Source organism: Eulemur rufifrons, chromosome 30 (genome assembly GCF_041146395.1).
Source record: "Eulemur rufifrons isolate Redbay chromosome 30, OSU_ERuf_1, whole genome shotgun sequence".
NCBI classification, from domain to species: Eukaryota; Metazoa; Chordata; class Mammalia; order Primates; family Lemuridae; genus Eulemur; species Eulemur rufifrons.
In genome coordinates this window covers 124,072,953-124,095,902 of record NC_091012.1, presented here as the reverse complement: position 1 = coordinate 124,095,902, position 22,950 = coordinate 124,072,953, and the positions used below count along the sequence as shown (strand labels likewise).

At 37.8% G+C, this 22,950-nt stretch overlaps 1 protein-coding gene across 3 annotated transcripts in view; it reads left to right on the top strand.

Moving 5' to 3' along the window:
* Positions 1 to 22,950, top strand: part of POLA1 (DNA polymerase alpha 1, catalytic subunit) — a 280,021-nt gene that overhangs the window by 89,164 nt on the left and 167,907 nt on the right. For all 3 annotated transcript variants that reach the window (XM_069464422.1, XM_069464423.1, XM_069464421.1), the window contains 3 exons: positions 19,149 to 19,181; positions 20,012 to 20,104; positions 22,592 to 22,797. In XM_069464422.1, coding sequence (XP_069320523.1) covers positions 19,149 to 19,181; positions 20,012 to 20,104; positions 22,592 to 22,797 — 332 coding nt within the window. The remainder of the gene's footprint in view (positions 1 to 19,148; positions 19,182 to 20,011; positions 20,105 to 22,591; positions 22,798 to 22,950) is intronic.

Genomic DNA, 22,950 nt, shown 5'->3' with positions numbered 1-22,950 from the left:
TTTTTCAAATGTGTTCTCTGTTAAAGGAACTATTCTGCAAGGCATGATTGGGTGTGAGGAAAACAAATGTAAGATATAGTCCTGGTCCTCAATGTTAATGTGCAGTGTAATCAGAGACAGTTAACATATAATAACTACCAAAATTGTCAAGACCGTAAGGCAGGGGTAATGTTCTACTACTTTTAGTTAATATGTTACAGTAAAAGAAGTATATCATATGTTTGTTCTTTAAAGAAAGTTCACAGTATATCTTATTTACAAATATTAAAATCCTGAATTTTCAAAATGTGTTGCTTCTTGTGAATCTGCTTCACAAGAATTTCAAGCAAAACATTTTAAAACTGCTTTTTTTGTTGTTTTAAAATTTATCTGGTCTATCAGTCAGGTTCCCAGCAGGAAAGAGATAGCACTGGGATTAATAGAAGGATTTGATAAAGGGATTATTCACAAAAATGTGGGCAGAGTAATAGTGAAATCACAAGAGAATTCTGTGAACTTCAGTGCTAGTAATAGCAGGGTTGTTATACTCCTAGGTGAGGGGAGGGAGCAGATACCTACCCCAAAAAGAGGAGGTCTAGTGAAGAAGGCCTCCTGATTGTGGGTTGATGAACCCAGCCAGCCCCTACCTGACCCCTTAGGAGAGGGACAGGGCCATAAATAACTGCCCTCACTCTCGTCTCTTTCTTCTTCCCTCCTGATCTATGCAATATTCCCCATTAACCAAACCCAACTGGAAATTAGGAGACAAGGGAGCTCTTTGATATAGTCCATTAGGTTCACCTTTCCTCCCAGAGAGCAGGGTGGAGCAAAGGTAAGATATCTGGCATATTTGGAGACTTTTTAATGTTTGCCTACACATGAAAAATCTATCATGGATAACATAATCTTATGCACTAAATAATCTTGACAATAGTAGACATATGTCTAGAATCAGTATGCTTTATGACAAACCAGTCACTTCTCAAGTGTGTGCACAGTGATTATACAGAGATTATTCTAGTCATTGATACAAGTTGTTGATTCTCAAGGGGGGAAATTTTGCCCACACAGGAAATTTGGCAATGTCTGGAGACACACTTGTATGTGGGCTTTGTCATTAGGGTCTGGTGGAGGGTAGTGATGAGGAAGGGAAAACAGTGAAGTGCCATTTAATTCCATCAGGGTAGGTGGTGCTTAGATAATTGTTGAAGAATCTAACCTAAACAATGACCATTAATTTTGGCAAGAAGAGATGTTACTGACCTTGGAAGAACAATTTGAGTTGGATTCTGAGAATGAAGCTACAAGGCAGCATAGGTATTATGCATTAAGCATGAGGTAGAGAGTCAAGCCCTAAAAGATAAAGAAGAAATGAGGCCATTGTCAATAATTGGTGTGTAGATTGCACGCTCCTCAAGGGCATGGACTGCATTTTATTCATCTTCAAAGAGTTAAGTATCATAGACTGTCAATATGTATTTGTTGAGTGAATGAGTAGCCTATAATTGAGGAGAAATGGATGCTGCAGAAACAGTGGGAAGAGAAAGGTGAAAGATACTGGAGAAGGAAGAGGGGAGATTCTTATCTGAAAGGAATGACACTCTGGACTACCAAGAAATGGGAAAGCTAGACCTTAAAGGGCACATTGGTCATGCCACTAAAGCCAACTAGATCCCAGGTTTCCAGACATTATGTCTGTCCCTGACCTGGACCCTTGCACCTCAATGCTTCCTTTTATTTAAGATGCAATAGGTAGGGACAAGGTCATTTAAATGACGGTGTCAGAAACTATTCATCCCATTCATCTTTTATATATACTGCCCACCATTCACTACATGGACTCAGAGTCATGTTCCTTCTCTTTTCATACTCATCTGAAGAGTTAGGCATGCCTCCAAGGAGAACATTTTAATAGATCAGTCCATTAGTTTGGGACTTGATGTGATTGGCTCAGTCTTTCTGTGTTTACATTCCTGCAGTACAACTCTTGAGTCCTAGTTCTTTCAGTGTCAGACAGTGAAAACTTCTTAGTTGGAAGCAGTCACATTTGTCTTTTGAGTTCCTTAAGGGAGGTGAAACTCCTTTTATACTTCCCTCAGTGCTTAGCCCATTGTAAATATTTATCGAATTAGAGGATTTATGCAGGGTTACTCCTAAGATTGTAAAAAGAAGTAGTAGATTGAGATCGGAAAGGATATCATTAGAAAACCCGGACTATTAAGTGTTCAGTCTTCTGGGTAAAGCATAACGTTGTATTGTTGGTTGTATTCAAGAGGATTGGGTATAGAATTGAGAAATAAAGGAGAAAAGAGGAACTTGAAATAGTGTTATGAGAGCTGGAGCTAATGAGAGAGCAGGAGTACTCTTTCTTTGCTGAAGCAAGGGTCATGCTGTTCTTAACGTTTGTGGCCCTATAGTGGGAAGAGTCAGGTAAATCTGAAATGTCTACCATTGGCACAAGAACGTCTGCAACTTCTTTGGCAATCTCTTGGGTAAATCTAAAGCAGCCAAGAGTATAAGTTATACCAGGCAGCTCCCCTTACTATTTTAGTGCTGGTTTGGCATAAGTATAAAATCACTGCAACTTTTGAGGAGGAAGCTAATCTCTTTTGGGCTATGACGCTTTTGAAAAATAGAGTGAAAACTATGAATTCTTTATGCAGAAAAATGTTCATATATACATGAATACAGAATTCTGTACATTATTAGGGGATTCATAGACTGAGCCATAGTTCATAGTGGGAGTATGTGTAGTTTAAAATGCATGTTCAAAGTTCATGTCATATTTATTAACAGAATAAGTTAAAACATCTAGTTTTGAAATATGAACTATAGAAAGTAAAGTGACAGAATATTAGCAGATGAGGATATTGCAAAAAAGAAATTCTTTTTATCTGTGAATGCTAATTGGGGTCATGGCAGAATATTAAGGGGAAGAGAATTGTAGGGTTTTTTTTGTTTATCGAAAAAAAAATTGAGCAGCATTGGCCTGTTTTGCCTCATCCTCTTGTTGAGGAAGCAAAGCAGCATGGTAGGTAAGTACCTCATACCTGCAGATATTGTGCGTCTTAACCCAGAGAGAGACCCAGGAGGGGAACAGCTGATGGGCGTGGGGCATAGGATAGAAGGAGAGAAGTTTCTTAAGCATTTGCCTAGGTTGAACCTAATGCCCTTTGTTTCTTTTCCTGTTTTAGTTCTGCTTAACGTCTCCGCTAAACAGAAACCAAGAAAGATGATTTTTCTCTTTCATAGAAGGTCTTAGAAAAACTTCACTATTCTCTTATTCCGTCTCCTTTGTGGTTGAGGAGAGCTGTTAATTTCAGAAGTTATTGTTAGGGTTTCTTGTATTCCTGTTGTTTTAGTAATCTCAGGCTGGTATGTTTTTGATAAATCACCAAAGTGGTAGGTATTTTGTCCAGCTACCTAAGCAATAAAAGCAAGTATGTAATGCTATGGTGCCTGAGTGGTGGGGTTTTTTCCTGTATAATATATTAACTAAGCAGAAAATTTAAAAGAACAAAGACAATAAAAGTAATGTTTGTTAGTGATAGTTTGAGATATTTCAGGAGAGATGAGATGTGAAGAAAAGCAATGGCCATATTTAGAAAGCTGCCTCAAACCCAAGAGTATCTATTGAAGTAAACTTGATGACAGACTTTTTTCCTCTTCATGAATCATTGTATTCCTATAAAAGCGAAAATTCCTCTTCATCTAAACAAATGGCTTCCACATCTGTTTTCTTAGTTTCTCAAAAGGGTGTCTTCGGCTTGCATTTTTTTTTTTTAAGAAAAGTGTTTATCTGTTTAAAATGAAATATCGTCAAAAGCAGTTTATACATCAAAATCCAACTTGGTCTTCAGCTTGTAAGAATTAGTCAGGAATGATCTGGTGGTGATGGTAGTGGTATAGGGGGAAAAAGGAAAACATATTTTGTATTCTGTGTAGGTAAGTTCTTCTCCCTAACCATACTCTTTAAATTTTATTGTTTTATGTTTAATTTTTTATGCTATTTGGTTTGGGGGACTGATTGAGTAGGTAACTTCATCATGGTAGTTATAATAGCACATGCCAACATTTTAATGCTCTAGGCTCAGAGTTCTGAAAATAAGTATTTTACAGATCAGTAGCAGAAGAATTATTCTGTTAATCCCATTGACTAGAAACTGATCTATGGTTGGTTTGATTCTTTTTTGCTCCCATAATCAGTCCCCCCCGACCATGTCACTAAGAGAAACACACTTATAACTGGTTTGTAAAATGCTGCGTGCGCTTTTCTGAAGAACTTGTTCATTTCCCAGTCTCATGTGAGTTTGTACACCCTCAGGAGTTTTGGTTTTATCTTTTTTAATCTTTAGTCTCTTCTTGGGTGACAGGCCACCATGCCCTTGAGCCCATCCTGCCATTTAAAAATAAAGAATGAGAAGCAGCTGAAATGCCGGCTCTTTTGCAGCTGACAGGAATCTGATATACTGCTTGGATTCTTTATCTGGGTACCGACATGCCAGTGGTGTGTGGCTCATTCTAGCCATGCCATTTGCAGTCACAAGGTTTAAGAGGGTGGGAGCAGAAGAGGTTTTCTCCAGGGGAAAGAAAGATCTTTTTTTTTTTTTTTTTTTTTTGTATGTAAAGGTCAGGGAGAAAGGCTGTAGATCAGCACATGGGGTCCCACTGCAGTTTGCAGGACTGCTGACTTCTTACCGCCCAGTGGAATTTCTGGGCTATGATTGAAGGAGGTGTTTGTCTTTCAGAAAAGGTTGTACAGGCTCCTCCCACCCCCATCCACCCACTAAGCTACAGCTGTCTGTTCTGTCTAAACAGTGGCTTGCTCTGAGGTTAAAGGTCCATGAAAACTGTGAGACATTTGATGTTATAAAATCTAATTATTGACAAAGGCAATTAATACAAACTTAGTTTCTCTGGAGGGGTATGAAGAATATAATTTGTATACTTCTCGTATTGCTACTTTCCTTTTATTGGATAAGTATAAATTGTAACTGTTAGCAAATGGCACCAAACTTGACATTAAAAAGAACCCCCCCCCCCAATGCAGAAGAGAGGCAGGGAAAAGGATGGTTATGTACAAGTTATAGAAGGCTCTTTACTTGTGACTTAAATTGATTGGTGTTCAGTTTTCGTGTTGAGCCCATCAACTTTGCCTCAAGGAGGGGAGCCGCTGTAAAAGTTGCTTGCTATTTGTTAAGCCGGGGTCTGTAGTTGTTTTGGTTGCTCATGAAAAGGCAAGGTGCTCCCCTTTTTTGACCTTGTTCAGAGGCTTAATACAATTATTTATATTAGGTACTAGCCACCTGTTAGGATCATTCTCATTAAAGGTCACTGCGTGGTGCCTGGCTGTCTGACTGTGGCAGCCTGCATCAGATTTGCCGGTAGCCCCTGGTTTGTGTGACACCTGCCAATTGTAACAGAAAGAATGGAGATCTGATAGCTGAAAGGGAACGGAAGGTACTGGAGGAGGAATGAGGGATCAGGAGACCCACGGAGCACCTGCCACTCTAGCACCCTTATCGTGGTTTTGGTGCTAGCTTGCCCAGTCTCCCTTTTCCTCCTGCTGCTTCTTCAGTGAGCGGTGCTGTCCATTTCAAAGGGTTCTGTTATTGTCTGCATGTTGACATTGCTTTGGTTTATTCATATATTGCAAGTCTGTTGAGCATTGGATTTTTTGTACCTGAAATACCCTACATCCCTTTCCCTGAACATCTTAGTGTCAGTCTGCCTCCCTGTGATCTCTATTTAGACGTCCCACAGGCATATCCTATTCAATTCCAAAACTGCCCATGTGGTTCTGCTCCTCAACCTATTTCCCTTCCCTGATTCCCTGTCGGAATGAATGATGACACTGTCTACCCAGTTGTTAAGCCAGGAACATGGGTATCATTCTTGACTCCTATCTCTTCCTCATGCCTCAAATCCAGCCCATTGCCAAGTTCTGTAGATTCCACTTCCTAAATATCTGTGATTGTCTGTCTCCAATGCCGCTGCTATTATGCTATTCAGGCCTCATTACGTCTCCCTGGACACTGCCCCCCACCCCAAGTATTCTTGACATGTTTTATAGCCAGAGAGACCTTTTTAAACTGTCAATCTACTCATGTCACTCCCCAGTTTAAAGTTCTGAATGTGAGTTACAAGACCCTTCACAGTTGGACCTCTGTCCCACCTTCTCCCTTAGCATTCTAGCCTCAACCATACTTTTTCTTTCCTTCACCTCTGCGGAAAAAAAAAAAAATTTTTTTTGAAAACTTTATTTTCTTTAATCACCATTGGGAGTTTCCCTATGTTCTTTGGAGCTTCAAAAACATTCTTCCCCCATCTTCCTTTTCCTATTCTCTGTCACTCACCTTCTCCTTATACATAATCTGCTTTCATGAACTTTTCTCTAACTCCTGCCCCTATTATGAATGTGTGCATGTATGTTGTGTGTGTGTATTTTCCAGTTGCCTATTTGGTTCTCTACTAGGTGGTATACACCATAAGAGAGAAAGGAGCATGTCTGAATCATTATTCATCTTTGTGTTCTTTACCATCTAGCACATGAGTAGTATTCAGTAAATACTTGTTGCTGTATGAATGAGTGAGTTCCCTTTTGAGGTTCTAAATGAAAATACAGTGCTTCCTATAATTCATATCAAATTCTTGAGTCTTAGGCTGGGTGTAGTGGCTCACGCCTCTAATCCTAGCACTCCGGGAGACTAAGGCAGGAGAATTGCTTGAGGTCAGGAGTTCGAGACCAGCCTGAGCAACAGTGAGACCCCCGTCTCTACTAACAATAGGAAAATTAGCTGGGCATGGTGGCATGCGCTTGTAGTCCCAGCTACTCGGGAGGCTGAGGCAGGAGGATTGTTTGAGTCCAGGAGTTTGAGGTTGTTGTGAGCTAGGCTATGCCACGGTACTCTAGCCCAGGTGACAGAGTGAGAGTCCCTCTCAAAAAAAAAAAAAAAAAATTCTTGAGCCTTGACCAAATTAGAGAGTGTAAATGCACAAAATTCAAAAGTGAATGAGATTGTTTTTTGAGCAGTGAGTAGTCAAATCTTGCATAGCCTTTATATTGCTTTTCCATATTCTGCGTCTCCATCCTAAATGACTTTCTTCAATTGGATCTTTGCCTGTTTCTTTCAAAATTTCTCTGGATTCTTCCCAGAGAAAGTATAGAAGATAATAGGACAGGAGGAAAGGTAATTGATAAATGAGATTATGTTATTTGATTGATTCTTAAATACATAGTTGACCCTTGAACAACACAGGTTTGAACTGTGTGGGTCCACTTATCACTTATACATGACTTTTCTTCTGCCTCTGCAAGGAGACAGCAAGAGCAACCCCTCCTCCTCAGTCTACTCACCGAAGATGATGAAGATGAATAATACCTTTATAATGATCTATTTCCACTTAATGGATAGTAAATATATTTTCCTTATGATTTTTCTTAATAACATTTTCTTTTCTCTAGTTTATTGTAAGAATGCAGTATATAGTACATATAGCATACAAAATATGTGCCAATCCACTGTTTATGTTATTGGTAAGACTCTGGTCAACAGTGGGCAATTAGTAGTTAAGTTTTTGGAGAGTCAAAAGCTATCCATGGATTTTTGACTGGGACGGGGGGCTCAGTCCCCCTAACCTCTACATTGTTCAAGGGTCAACTGTATTTATTCTAGAAGCATGTCTGAACATATGTCTACAACACGTTTCTCCAGACAAGCGAACACAATCACGTTTCCCTAAAGCTAGACCATCTTTCTGAGAGAATATATTATTTTGAAATAGGAACCTTCTGTATTTTAATCATAGCTAGCTCATAGAATGTTTTCTGAACTTCTGATAAAATGGAGGGGGGCAAGGGATGCCACTTAGTAAAAAATAAAGAGTTGTAAGAGGGCATGTAGAAAAGTATGGTTATGATAGAACAGAATTTAGCATTTGACCCTGATACTGAGCAAGGGAGTTACCCTGTGAGGTGTTGGGCTTAAAAGTTCTCCTTCCTCTCACCTCCTTTGAAGCAGAGAGTAATGATGGGCAGTCAAGTGACTATCTTATCACACAGTGATCCTAAAAAGGAACTTTCCAGAAATCAAAAATGCTTCTGTCAAATGGTGATGCAACACCTTGGTCACTCTCCAACTTCAGGTTCTCCAGACCACCAGCTATGTGCTCTTCTAGGATTGAGCTTCAGGCCAGGTGCTTAGTAATGACAAGTGACAACTTTTTAAATCTGCCATTTGTGGGAGCTGGGAGCTCAAAGTTTTCTGGTCAGATTTTCCCATGACCTCAGTCATAAAGAAAATGTTACAGATTCTAGAAAATGCTAATGTCCTTTTTAGCTGTATTATCTTGATTGCAGTGCTTCAGAATTGCCCAACTTCATTATCCGAGCATAGCCAGCCTGACGCCTTCTTCTCAAATAGACAATTATGATCAATTAAGCACTTTCAGGCCTTATAGAATACTTAATTTTATTAGTCAATTATTTGTGCTTTGAAAGAGTTAATGGTAGCTACCCAAGCCATTATTAGAAATTAGAATGTCCCAAAATAGAAAGGCTATTTCCTTTGTGTGTGGCACTGCAGTGGAAAATGCCAAGCATAGTTTTTACTGAGTTAAAGGGTGAGAGAAGGCGGGGTGGGGGAGAAAGTTACATGTAAATCATTTAGCCATTAACCTAATGGGTGGGTTTATAAATCCTATTACTATAAGCCCTTTTCATTTCCACTGAGGCCTGGTGCATGCTTGATCCCACTAATGTAAAATTCATTCCGTCTAAGTGATTACTGAAGTAAGACACTTTGAGTCAATTTTAATCAGGTTGTGTGAAACTTGCTTGAGCGCTGATGTTCACTAAAGCACGGACATGGTTTGGCCGTGTCTTAATTAGCCCCCCAGATGAGTTATACGAGGAGTCAATCAGGGAGCCAAACCTCTGAGCCTTTTGACATGTACATGTTTTTCTGTGAGGGAAATACACTGTAGGTAGGGGCCGAAAATACCCAGCTCAAAAGCAAGGGGCAAGGACCTTTGGGTGGGTGTGTTTCTAGTCTTATGACCATTATGTGAATCCTAAGGAATCTGAAAGCTCTAATCTTGTGAGTAATTGGAGCATCCTCAATGGTACTTAGGTTTAAACAAATCAAAATTTCAAGTTTGATGAAATATGTGGACCTTCTTCCTAGAAAAGTGCATATAGGCATCCATTCAAATCTTTGCTAACAGTTTTAGGGGATTTTCCAATTTCTTGACCTTAGGTTAATATCTCCTGCTCTAATTTTAATCTTAGTGCCTTAGGGTTTTTTTTTTTTTTTAAACTGGGAATATGATATTTAAGAGTGTATAGCACCTCGTCTCTACTAAAAATAGAAAGAAATTATTTGGACAACTAAAAATACATATAGAAAAAATTAGCCAGCATGGTGGCACATGCCTGTAGTCCCAGCTACTTGGGGAGGCTGAGGCAGAAGGATCACCTGAGCCCAGGAGTCTGAGGTTGCTGTGAGCTAGGCTGACGCCACAGTACTCTAGCCTGGGTGACAGAGCCAGACTCTGTCTCAAAAAAAAAAAAAAAAGAGTGTATAGCCTCATACTTCAACTCTTGTGTTGGTGAGTAGATTTGGTTCAAGTGTGCCTTAAGGCCAGTTCTACAAGCTCTCCAGGGTCCTGTGTCAGATATAACCCCAAGTATGGCAGCAATGCATATAAATTCAAGTGAAATATATGGGATGTGAGGCTTCCAAACTGGAGGTTGGAGTGGAGGAGGAACAGAGAATAACAATGTTATGATAGGAAGGTTTCTTTAAAGGTGAAAACAGTTTTTAAAGGTGAGAATGTAAAGTGGGTTTTTAAAAATTCACAGGATGAATAAATATTCACACTGGGGGCAAGAAATTGTAAGACAGGAGAAATTCACTTTTCATTTCACATATTCAAAGCCATAGTTTGTGATATTTTAAGTTTGGGGATCAAAATTAGAGCCCTGTCAAATTGTAGGGCAATAATCGAGAGATACTTATAAATAACATCAAACATGTCTGTTAGGGAGGAGAAAACTTTCAGAAAGCATTGTTTATTCAGCGTGTTTTATATTCTTCACACATGAGCTACCAGAAGGTCTAGGTTGTAAATTGAGGATTTAAAACAAAATCAGTTTATCTGGAAACGAGAGTTGTTTGGGAGAGGTACACTTTTAGTCAAGTTTATAATTAATGGGCCTTTATCATTGGGGTAGAAATCATTTCTCTTGAGTGAATATTTGTTTATATAACATGCATTGTGTTTGAAGGTAGGATCAAAACTGATTCACTCATCACTTCTTGCATGGATAGAGCCAGCATTTAAATGCGTACTGTGTGTGGGTTTAATTGCCGCTTTTTGTAACCAGCTTTAGGGTCCTGTTATTGTGGAGATGCACTTTCAATTGATAATGGCTTTGTTTTTCTGAAGCTGGACCACTGGGGGTTTTCCTCCTTTTAGTAGAGCCTAAGAAATAAATATTTATTGAATTACTACTATGTGCCAGGCATTGTGTTAGGTTTAATGACTATGACATGATCTCTGCCTATAATTTGCTTAGTCTCTTAATCTTTAGTAATGCAGTAGTATGTGGTGGTATGCACAGTTGCTTTGGGAGGTACATAGGACTAGCATACCCATGGATATCATTGGGTTGGGGAGGCTGGAGAAGGCTTTTCTGACAGTATAAAGTTCCTTGTAAAATAAGTGGGTGTTAGGTAATAATAATTCCTTAACATTTATTCCTAACATTTATCAGAGACTGTACAAAACAATGTATATACATTGTTACATTTAATGATCACAGTAGCCCTATTATAAGGAAGCTTCAGTTGTTATCTTCATTTTACAGTTGAGGAATTGGAAGCTTAGAAAGGTTGTATTGTTTTCCTGAGGTCACAGCTTATAAGCAGTGTTGTTAGGTTTTGAACCCAGGTAGCCTATATTAGTGTTCTCCAGAGAAACAGAACCAATAGGGTGTGTGTGTGTGTGTGTGTGTGTGTGTGTGTACATACACACACATATGGAGAAGGAGATTTATTTTAAGGAATCGGCTCACCCGATTGTGGGGGCTGTCAAGTCTGAAATCTATAAGACAGGCCGGCAGGCTAGAGACCGAGGGAAGAGTTGATGTTTCAGCTGTCTGAAGGTAATCTTCATTCCTTCTTCCTTGAGGACCTCAGTCATGAGGCCTTCAGCTGATTGGAGGGGGCACACCCACACTATGGTGGGTAATCTTCTTATTCAAAACTGACTGATTAAAATGTTAATCTCATTTTAAAAATACTTTCACAGTGACATCTAGACTAGTGTTTGGCCAAATATCTAGGCCTAGCCAAGTTGACACATAAAATTAGCCATCACACAGCCTAACTTCTCAACTCACACTTTTACACACATGATGAAACAGCATGTGAAAAGCACAGAAACAAGAAAAGAGCATGGCCTGTTTAATGCACTCAAAATATTTTTGGAAGGCTGAACTGAAGGATGCATGTAGGAAGCCTTAGAAGATAAGATAGGCCTCAACTAGATGAGTCTCAAGGTGAAGCTAATTCAAGGGATTTGAATTTCATTTCAAGGAGTGCACTTGAGAAAGAACACTGGCAGAGTGTGAAGAATGGCTTGGAAAGTAGTGATGCCAGAGACAGGTTGGCTAAGTGAATGATGAGGGTCTGAAGGAAGGACATGGGGATGCAGAGAAGGTGCCACATTGGAAAGCTACAAAATAGGGTAGGACATGTTGGCTCATTGGATTAGAAAGAAAGCCAACCCTTTGTTTTGGTTGAAGTTTCTTGGAGGGGGCATTTATCATATTTGGAGCTGGTTGAGGGTTTGGAGGAGATGAGTGGGGTTTAGAATGCACGCTTAAGGGACCAACAATTGAATATGGGCCTTGAGAGAGAGAATGTTGAGTCATCAGTGTGTATCAGTGATTCTCAACCAGGGGCAATTTTGTCCTCCCAGGAAACATTTAGCAATATCTGGAGACAATTTCGGTTGTCATGACTGGAGAGAGGAAGAATGCACAGGCATGTATGCACACTCGTAGTACTGAAATCAAGTGAGTAGAGGCCAGGGATGCTGTTAAACGTCCTACAATGGACACAGGATAACTCCTCACAACAAAGAATTATCTGGCCGAAAATGTCAATAGTGTGAGATTGAGAAACCCTGATGTATATGTAGGTGTGTGTGTATACTCTCTGGGGGTGGAAAAGAGATCTCAACAGGTGTTGGGTGTTTTTATGTATTGTAAATATACCTACCCATTTATGTTAAATGCACAAAGATGTAAGCTGACAACTTGTGAGAAATTATATATTTCTAGTTATTTTATAATCACTGCCCTCAAAAGCAACCTAGAATTTGGGAATATGTTCTTGCAATGCTAATTATCCTTGTATATATTAGTGCCTACATTTCCCTAATATTAAAGGAGTGAATGTGGTTGAAAGACAGAACAACCAAACATAATGGAAAGACATTTCTGTGTGTCAAACTTGGATTCTAGATTTTTAGATCCGAGAAGAATATCAACATCTTCATTTTATAAATAAGGATGCTGAGACCTAGAAACAAGCTTGGTCCCAAATCACTTAGCCAGTAACTGGCGCTTTAAACAAGGACTCAGATTTCAGACCCCTAACTTTTTTAAAACTAATTTTATCTTTGTAAAGCACCTTTTCAGCATACAGTTCTTTTTATTCCATACTAGCTCAGGGAACTAGGTGATAGTGTCACCTCAATGTTAGAGAAGGTAGAACTAAGGTTTAAAAGCAGTAAGTAACCCAGTTTCACAAAAGTATTAAGTGGTGAAGAGAGAAAAGAGGGTGCTTATTAAATCCACAGCCCTTGTTTCTTGAGCATTTATAGAGAAGACACACATCTAAGAATAACAGAGAATAGGAAAACAAGAAAAAGGCAGTCTCATAATGGCGATGAAATAAATTCATCAAGTGGGAGAACTGAGTAACACTGAGTCCTCTTGGAAACTGCTGAAATTTGGAATAGGGAACACTTAGATAATGGTTGGATTACCAAGTATCACAATATTTATATTTCTTTTACTTTTCTCTTCCTTATCCTTCAAAACCATTCATTTTTACTACCCCTATTATGCTAATGTATTTTTTTAAATTTCCAGTTTATTTCTAATTTTATGTCATCGTAACAGAAGAATCCTAATGCCATTGAGATTTCAGTTGTCATTCTCTTTTTGCATTATTTGTTTAGAATTTGACCTTACTCAACATTTTCTTAACTTGTAGGATTTTCATTGTGTTTAATATCTGAATCATATACCAAAATGGGTTTGATGTTAGTGGGTATTACTATAGTACACGTATATTTTTGAAGTAGGACCTTGAAACTTTTTTTTTAACTATGGAAAGCTGGCATTTTCTCTCTTGTTACGATGCACTGTTGTAGTCTGTAATAGCATCTAAAAACATTTCATAGCCTTTGAATGCATTGCAAGACAACAGTAGTCTGTTTTATCAAAATATTAAGACCCAGGTGTCATCCTGGACTTGTTAGGAGAAGCTATAAATACACATCTCAGTAGTAGTTGGTCTTAGGTTGTTACTGTTGTTAACCTTGGTATAACAAACATGCTTTTTCTACTTAGTAAACTATGTCGTGAGTGTATTTGTGAACAAATTATTTTCTTTAGAAAACAGCATTTTCATAAACATTTTAAATTTCCTTTCTAGTCCCTACCACCCTTCCCCAGCCTTCAGAGGCTCAGATTGGGGTTAAAATACCTTTTCATATTATTTTAATTATTGCTCTCCCCACCTCCACCCCTTTCCTGTTTCCCCCTCCTCTTTTCCCCTAACAGCGCTGTTCTGCAAAGCCTGCAATGATTGATATGATGGCAGTGCTGTCATTCTTTTTAACCAAAAAAAAAAGTCATTTTTGTTCTAGTTATTTTAATAGAGTCCCATTAAAGATGTATTGCTGACTGAAATATCGGCATGAAGGGCTCTCACTGAGCTGAGCCCAGGAATTAAGAAGTCAGGAAATCGGCTGCTGCATTGCAAGAGAGCCTTGTGTGACACCGAATCTCCTGATTGGGGAGATCATTACTGCTATTATGACTCGACTTGCGTAGGAATTTTAAATTCCATCTGAATGTCAGTAATAACCCTCTTAGCAAATTATCCTGAATAAAATCACGAAGGCATTTTATATAATAGGTGTTGAATTACTGGATAGATTTGCTAATTAAATACTCTTTGTTCTGCTGCAGTTGACATTACAGGGTAAGATCTTGAACAATTATTCTCAACAGCTGTACTTTGTTAAGGGAAAAATTAACCACAAAGTTTATTTTTTTACACTTGGAGTTGGCAGATTTTTGAAATGTGCTTGAAAAAATTCCATCATCCAATTGGTAATGAGTAGATAAATATGCAGGTGTTGCTGTGGAATCAGATAACTGCAGACTGCCTTATTAATGAATTTAGCAAGCCTTTATAGCCCTGTTTTCTAGCCGTTGGCACTTATAAAATGATTTTCTGTCAGAATGGATAGCTTTAATATTAGGCTTGTCACTTCGAAGTGAACTTAGGAATGGCCATCTTGTAATCACTGTATCTTGTGTCCAGTAGACCTTTCTGGGTAACTCTGGCTATTTTCAAAAATGCATTTCCTCAATGAGGAAATATCTGTGATGTATAAGTTTTTGATTGTTGGTTTCTAGAACAGTCATGTGGTATTTTTTTTTTAAATAAGGCAGTGGGACGTAATAAAAAGAAAATCAAACATAAGGTCCAGCTTCTAGATCAAGCTCTTGACTGTTACTTTGGGAAAAATCTCAGAGCCTAATTTTTCTCATCTGTCAAAGGGGACTTATAACATTGCATACCCTTTAGGATTATTCATTTAGCATTCTATAAATATTTATTAATAGCGCTCGTGTACCAGGCCCTCTGCTAGATACTAAGAATTTGGTAGCTTACTGAGTGTCTAACAGCTGAGCCTTTCCCAGTGATTAGTTTGATTGAGGGCTGGGCCTGAGGGTGCCTTTGGAGTGATCCTGCTTGTTAGCACTTGGGTAAACATTGGACTGGAGAGGGCACTGGGGTACCCACCATCTAGAACTGCTTAGTGAAGAAGCATGAAAGATTAGGGGTCAGCCTGGTTGTGGGTCATCTCATATAGAACAAAGAGTTGACAAGCTGTGGTGAGGACCTTGAACCTGAGACAGAGCATTATCATCAGCTATTGGTGAGATCCACTGGAAAGATGGTAATTAAAGCTATCCACAGAAATAGTTACAATCTGTACAGAGACCTATTGAGTTATATTTATAAAAAATTTTAGGCCAGGTACAGGGCTCACACATGTAATCCTAGCACTTTGGGAGGCTGAGGCCAGAGGATTGTTTGAGGCCAGGAGTTTGAGACCAGCCTGAGCAACATAGCAAGATCCTGTCTCTACAAAAAAATGGAAAAATTAGCCAGGTATGGTGGCATGCACCTGTAGTCCCAGCTACTTAGAAGGCTGAGGTAGAAGGATCTCTTGAACCCAGGAGTTTGAGGTTGGAGTGAGCTATGATGACACCACTCACTGCATTCTAGCCTGGGCAACAGAGCAAGACCCTGTCTAAAAAAATATTTATTTTTAAACCTTTAAAACTTTTGGCCTAGTAGCTTGTAGGGATTTATCTTGTTCCTGGCAGATTTGCAAATTATGTGTGTATAAAGATTATTTGTTGAAGTATGATTATAATGGTGAAGAGTAGAAACAACCTATATGTTCATTAATAGTGCACAAGTTAAATTATGATCTATTCACACAATGGAGTACTATGTAGTCATTAAAAAGAATAAGGCAACTCTTATGTGTGGATTTGGAATAATCTCTAAGATAAAGTGTTAAGTGAAAAAGGAGTTGCAGCATACTCTGTAGTTTGCCATTTCTGCAAAAGTGGCATCCCCTAAAATGTTTCTGCCACCAAAGTGAAAATCGTTTTGGTGGCAGCCCTGAGATTGTGCATGGAAATGGTTGTGAGTTGGTGGCAGGATAGAGTGGCGGTGAATGATGGATCTGAAAGGTAAAGGTTGCCATTTCACATGGAAGGTGCACTCAGGGATGACATAGTAGGGTTGGTTCACTCTGAAGGAAGAGTAGAAGAGATTGGTTACTGAATATGCAGAGTTGTAGTAAAAAGTTGACAAATTGTTCCTGAGGTATTTTACTTAGTGTAGGTAACAGTTACCTTATGGAGTTCTCCATTGTGATGAGGCAAGCTAAGCCTAGCAAGGTGGAAGAGTCAGGGAGTAAAGAGAACTCTCAATAAGTAGTTCTGTCCTCACTATGATTAACTTGACTTGGGTTGATCTTATTATTGCCCCTTTCCCAAAGGAATTGTCAGGTGTTCTCCCACAATGCATTTCCCTGTAATTTAAATGTTAAAAAATGAAGATGAAGGGGAGGAGAGTGAATGTTTTCTTATAAGTTAACTGAATTTTAGAGTCTAGTGGAAAAGTAATTGGGATTACTATGGGACCTATCAGTCAACTGGCAATCAGTTTATTGAGTGCCTGTTGTATATGAAGTTTTTAATTAGGCACAAACATGTGCTCTGACTTCCAGGAACTCGTGGGCTAGTTGAGGAGGTGGGAGGACTAAACTGTCAACTAATAACATAAAGCATTATTCAAGTACTAGTAGAATAGTGCAAGCAGAGGTCAGAGGAGAGCGATCACTATGGGCTGGGCTGGTCAGCTCAGGCTTTATGGAAGAAGGATTTAAGCTGAGGTTTGTAAAATTCAATTACAGGAAGAGGACTGGGGAAGAAATTCCAGGTAGAGGACACACTGCATGAGTAAAATCATGAAAAGATAAGTCTGTACACAGATAACTGTTGGGGGACTGGGAAATTTATCCTGCCTAGCAAGAGAGTTTGTGTAAGGGAATAATAGGCTGTATAGGTGGAGCAGTTTTTTAGGTACAATTGCAGAATTTGGTCTTGATCTTGTGGGCATTGGGAAGGCATTGAAAACATTTAAGAGATTGGTAATGATACATTCAGGGTAAGTTGATGAGACCTAAAGCCAGTTAGAATTTTGCAGTAGAGGTGCAGTTGGTTAACCCTCAGTGATAACCCCACCACCATGGATGGAGTCAGGTGCTTTCCACCTATGGCCTGCCCTGCTCAACATGTTAGCTTGCACCCTAGGCGTGGCCCTTCATGGTCACAGTGATGGTTGCTGCTGCTCCAAGAAGCCCTCCGTCTAAAAAGGCAATTTTTCTTTCCACTTCTACTCAGGAAAACCTTTCATAGAAGCATCCTACCAGAATTCTCCTTACCTTTAATTGGCCAGGATTGTGTGTTGTCACAACACATGTCTAAACTGACCACTGTTTCGAGAATGGAATTACCATGGTTATCTTAGGCCAGTGGTCCTTAACCCAGCTTACAATGTAAGAATCATCTTGGGAGCTTTCAAAAAAACAAACAAACAAACAAAAAACCCCAAAAAACTACTGGGACCAGATTTTTTTTTTTTTTTTTTTTAAGATCTCCAGGTGATTCCACCGTATAGCTACTATTGAAACCACTGGCTTAGCCTAATCAGAATTCCCCACCTCCCACCACCCCCCAGGGTAGGGGAAGGGTTTCCTTATCTAAGAACATAGAACAATGAACATCTGAACAAAATTGGGAGATAGTAATAAAGGGAAGGGGGCAATAAAAATGGAAAGTAATGAGTAGATATAAAAGATACTCTAAAGGCAGGATTTACAGAGCTCTGTAATATAGAGGACAAGAAAGAAATGACACCATGAGGTTTGAGCTTAGTTGACAAGGAGACCTATTGAAGTAGGAGAAAGAGATGTAAATGAGGTAAATCTTTATCTGGCCCATTAGAAATGTGACTTCTGGTTTAGACTGATGCTTTGAAAGATGGGTGATAGCGGAGAAGCAATAGCATGGAGTGACTAAGACCCCATGCTCTGGAGTCAGAGTGCCTGGATTCATATCCTTTTCCTGTCATTACTAGGACACATTAATTACTTTCTCTTTGTCTTTTGGCATCTAACAAATGAGGATATTAATAATAGTTACCTCTTGGGGCTCTTGAGGAATGAAATGAGAAAATGCATGAGGTGCTTCCTGCATAGTATCTGGCACGTATTTTAAACACACTCTCTCTCTCTCTCTCTTTCTCTCTTTCTCTCTCAGTCCTCATTATATCATATTACTGCCTTTTAAGAGGGCTTCATTTGTTAAGTATGTGTTACTTCTGAACTGGCCCAAGATAATTTATATCAGTTTTTATTTGTGTCCACATTATAAACTATGTATCTCTAGTCTGTGGTTACATGGGCCTGGGGACAGACCCATCTACCCATAGTATTCATAAGTTTGCCTTCATTCACTGAATGTTTATTGAGCTCCACCTTTTTACTGGGTGCTGCATTAGCTCCAGGCAATATAGTGTGAAGCTCTGCTCTCTGCCTTCAATGAATTTAGTCTAGAGAAGAATTTTAAATCTAGTGCATATATTTTTTTTACTTTTTAAGATCCTGAATACCATGAGTAAGAATTGCCAGATTTGAAGTGCTTTGTTAAGCTTTTTTTTAGCTATGCAGTTCTATTTAAATCTTAGTAATGAGAATAGTTTGCCTTTTTGTTATGTTATAAAGGGATATTTTGCTGTGTGTTTATTAAAGATATATATGTGTATATTAAAGATATATATCTTTACATAAGATATACATCTTTAATAATATAAGATATGGACCTAAAATATATATAATTATATATAATAATCATAATAAGATATATCTAAAATGTCTTATTCTCCTTTTCTCATATATATTAATATTTATAGTATATCTAATATATATTAAAGATATATAAATATATATCTTTAATAAATACGCAGTGCAGTATATATTATATATAAGATATATATATATATGCTTGCATATCTCTGGGTAAGAATCAGCATAGAGTCAAACTTATCTTTGGATTATGTTGATGTTATTTTGAGAGTTGTCATTAGAAAACCTTCAAGAGCTTTAAAAATATACGGAAATGGCAAATCATTGGGAGTTACCTATCTCTATGTGCTTATATTTATGTCTTTGTAATTGTGCAATGTATTAATCTTGACTTTTGTTTCATTTAGATTTTGATGCATACGAAAGAGATGGTACAGAAGGTAATGCGGAGCATTTTCATTGTATAACAACTCTTAAATATCATAACTGGTGACGTTTTTGTATTCAAGGAAAATTATAACCCAAACAAACTGGAAATTGCTTCTTAGGATGCCTAGTTTACATTTATAATCCCTCCTAATGGATTACAGCTTTTTTCTTTTACCAACACTGATATGATCTAGCCCCTGCTTGAAGCCTATATGTGAGTGTTTCAAGCAAATTAGTAACAGTGCTAATTAGAGTTTATTTCCAGGCCTTTATACTGTATGTGCTCTAGTGTTGTTTGTTATGATTGATTTTTTTTGGCACTCTTCATATTCTACTAAATACTGTTTGCAACTGTCAAGAATTTAATATGGATTTGTGCCCCTGAATTTATAAAATCCATTATGTTTCTGCTTCTTAAATTGCCATGACCACAAGCATGTGATATAGTGGGTAAATATAGACCCATTACCTACTTTTTTATTCTGTTTTTTCTCATTATTCAATTCCATATTTTGTTTCGGTTTAAACTAGATACAATTCCCCTTCAACTCCACTCCATTTTAAGAAAATTTGGGTGATTTTCTTAATATCATGATACCCACCTTTCTGGTTTATAGGAGCTGAATCTTCAATTATATACCCTGACAATATGGATAATAACATAAATTTTTCAAAAATTTTTTATTGATACATAATTGTACATATTCATGGAGTACAGTAACATAAACTTTTGAAAAGTCAATAGAACCTATAATTTCTGTAGTGTAGAAAATCTTTAATTTCATTGTGTATAATGGTTACTGTGTTTTTGTTAATTTTTATAATTTTTATTTTTTACTAGATGAATCTTGAAGTTATTTATGGAGATACAGATTCAATTATGATAAACACCAATAGTACCAATCTGGAAGAAGTATTTAAGTTGGGAAACAAGGTAAGATAATTTTATGGAATTATCTTTTTTACCTATTTTTGTGAATTCTGTTTTTAACATGGAACACTATAAATTCATGTATATGTACATGTGTGTGCTTCTGAAAATAACGAATTTGGTGCCTCTCTGTTCTTCATTCTCTTTATATTTTTCTGACCTCTATTCTAGTTGTTTGTTTTGAGGGTGAAATTCAAAGGTATTAGGTTATTAAGTGTGAAATGTCTTATTTCCTTAAGTACTAAGTTTGGCAGTTGATAATCTCTGACATTTCACTTTGACACTTCTTGTTTTATTTTTGTGAAGGTACACCCTCAGTCTTTCAAATGCATGTTTTGGCTTGTGATCATCTTTCAAAGTTTTTTTTAGAGCAATTTTTGTGAAACTAGGGATAAGTCAAAAATTCATGTCGTTTTCAAATATGAGTTCTGTGTGGAACCAATGCAGCGCAGACAGCTCAAAATATCGACGAAGTGTTTGGGAAGGATGTGGCTAATGAACACACAGTACATAGATGGTTTGAGAAGTTCCGTTCTGGTGATTTTAATCTTGAAAATGAGCTATGTGGGCGACATGAATCCAAGGTGGATAATGATGAACTGAAAGCTGTAGTGGAAGTGAATCCATCTCAATCTACACTTGAATTAGCAAGGTTTGATTTACTATTCCAACAATGTTGGACCATTTAAAATAAATCAGCAAGGTAAAGGAGCTGAATAGATGGGTTCTGTGTGAATTAAATGAGCTTCAGCAGAGATACCGTCTCAAAGCTCGCCTTTCTTTGCTGTCATGACATAGAGGCAAACCATTTCTACACCATATTGTTACGTGTGATGAAAAATGGATTCTTTTTGACAATCGCAAGTGTTGGACACAATGGTTGGATAAAGATGAAATGCTAAAACACAGTCTAAAACCGAATATTCATCAAAAAAAAAAAGCTAATGATGTTTGTCTGGTGGTCCAGCGTTGGTATTATCCACTACAGCTTTGTGAAACCTGGTCAGTTGATTACAGCAGATATCTACTGCACCCACTTGGATGAAATGATGAGATGCTTGCAATTAAGCAGCCAAGATTGGTCAATAGAGACAGGCCAGTCCTCTTGCAAGACAACGTTCAACCACATTTTGCACAAACAATGCCACTCAAACTACAGAAGCTGGACTTGGAAACTCTCTGTCATCCACCGTATTCATCAGACCTTGTACCAACTGACTACCACTTCTTCCAAGCTTTGGACCACTTCTTACAAGGAAAAATATTCAATTCTCAACAGGCCGTGGAAAACGCCTTTTGTAATTTCATCGCCACTTGCTCTCTAGGCTTCTTTGCTGCTGACATAAACAAGCTACTGTTAAGATGGCAAAACTGTGTCGATAGTTTAGGCGCATACTTTAATTGTACTGCTTCTTTTTTGAGATATAATAAACTACACTTTTGATTTGAAATCAGATGTTTAATACTTAATGACCTAATAATTATATTTTCCTTAAATGATAGATTTTTCTTTTGAAAACAGTATAAATGTTGTCAGTATGAGATGTGGTCACATTAGTACTTACCACATTGTCTTTTCATAAGGAAATATATGTCTAGTAGCATTCAGATGCATTTTATACATCGATAAATACCTACCTACCTACACACATACATACACACACATCTTTAATTTTTACAGGAGTGCTGAAAACATATTTGAAAAAGCAAGGGGACATTTTAAAAATAATCATTTATAGCCTCCTAATAGCATTCACAATTAGCAACTGTTTCTTGAGCACTTGCTATGTTAAGATTCTGTCCAAATCAACTAAAACTAAGATATCATCTTTCAAACATAACAACTTCCTGTCTTTCTCTCCTGGAATGTGTGGAATTTGAACTGTGGTCTACACTTGAGAGCAAGCCTGGCATATTGTACTCATCCTGAGCCTTGAAAAGCTGTATATTTTCCCTAGAGGTGATGGTCTGTGCCTTGACCCTGTTAGTAAAGAGCAGGGAAATGTTCATGTGTTTCTTTAGTATGTAGTTATTTCCTTATATTCAAAATGTTAAGGGAAATCTTAGACATTATTTTAACAGTCCAAGTTTTGTTTATTTCTGGCCACATATTTACTTGTTAGACTATCTAATCGCTAATTCAGTAGTTTGAAGGCAAGTATTGTACATGTGTATTAAATCTTTGGATTCAAAGGAGACTGTTTCATAATTTTCATATATTTCCAGGGGCTGATCCAGCCAATCCTGTCCTTTGGTTGATTGGGAGATATATTATTGTCTCTGTTTTTTAATCTGTTTTTGTCCTTGTGTTTTTCACTGTCTTTGCATTGTGCCTAGCATAGTATCATGTTACATATAAGCTGAGTAAATGCATTCTAATCTTGTCTGACTTCAAGTTCTGTTTAGATTAACTTGTGAATTTGTAACATGTTTATCTTCTCCCCATTAGGTGTTTCAGAAGTTAGTATTTAATGTTCAAAATTTTCACAGGTAAAAAGTGAAGTGAATAAGTTGTACAAACTGCTTGAGATAGACATTGATGGTATTTTCAAGTCTCTGCTACTGCTGAAGAAAAAGAAATATGCTGCTCTGGTTGTCGAGCCAACTTCGGATGGGAATTATTTCACCAAACAGGAGCTGAAAGGATTAGATATAGTTAGAAGAGATTGGTGCGATCTTGCTAAAGACACTGGAAAGTGAGTTCAGCTTTCAGTTTTGCTTTTGTTGTTTGTCTTTAAAAAATTCAAGTGTGAATGATGCGGAAAATGCCTGTGAGTCTACCAAGCACAAGAACATAACTTCTTTTTTGTTATTTTTATTATTATTGCGTATTAAGAGTTCTTAACTTA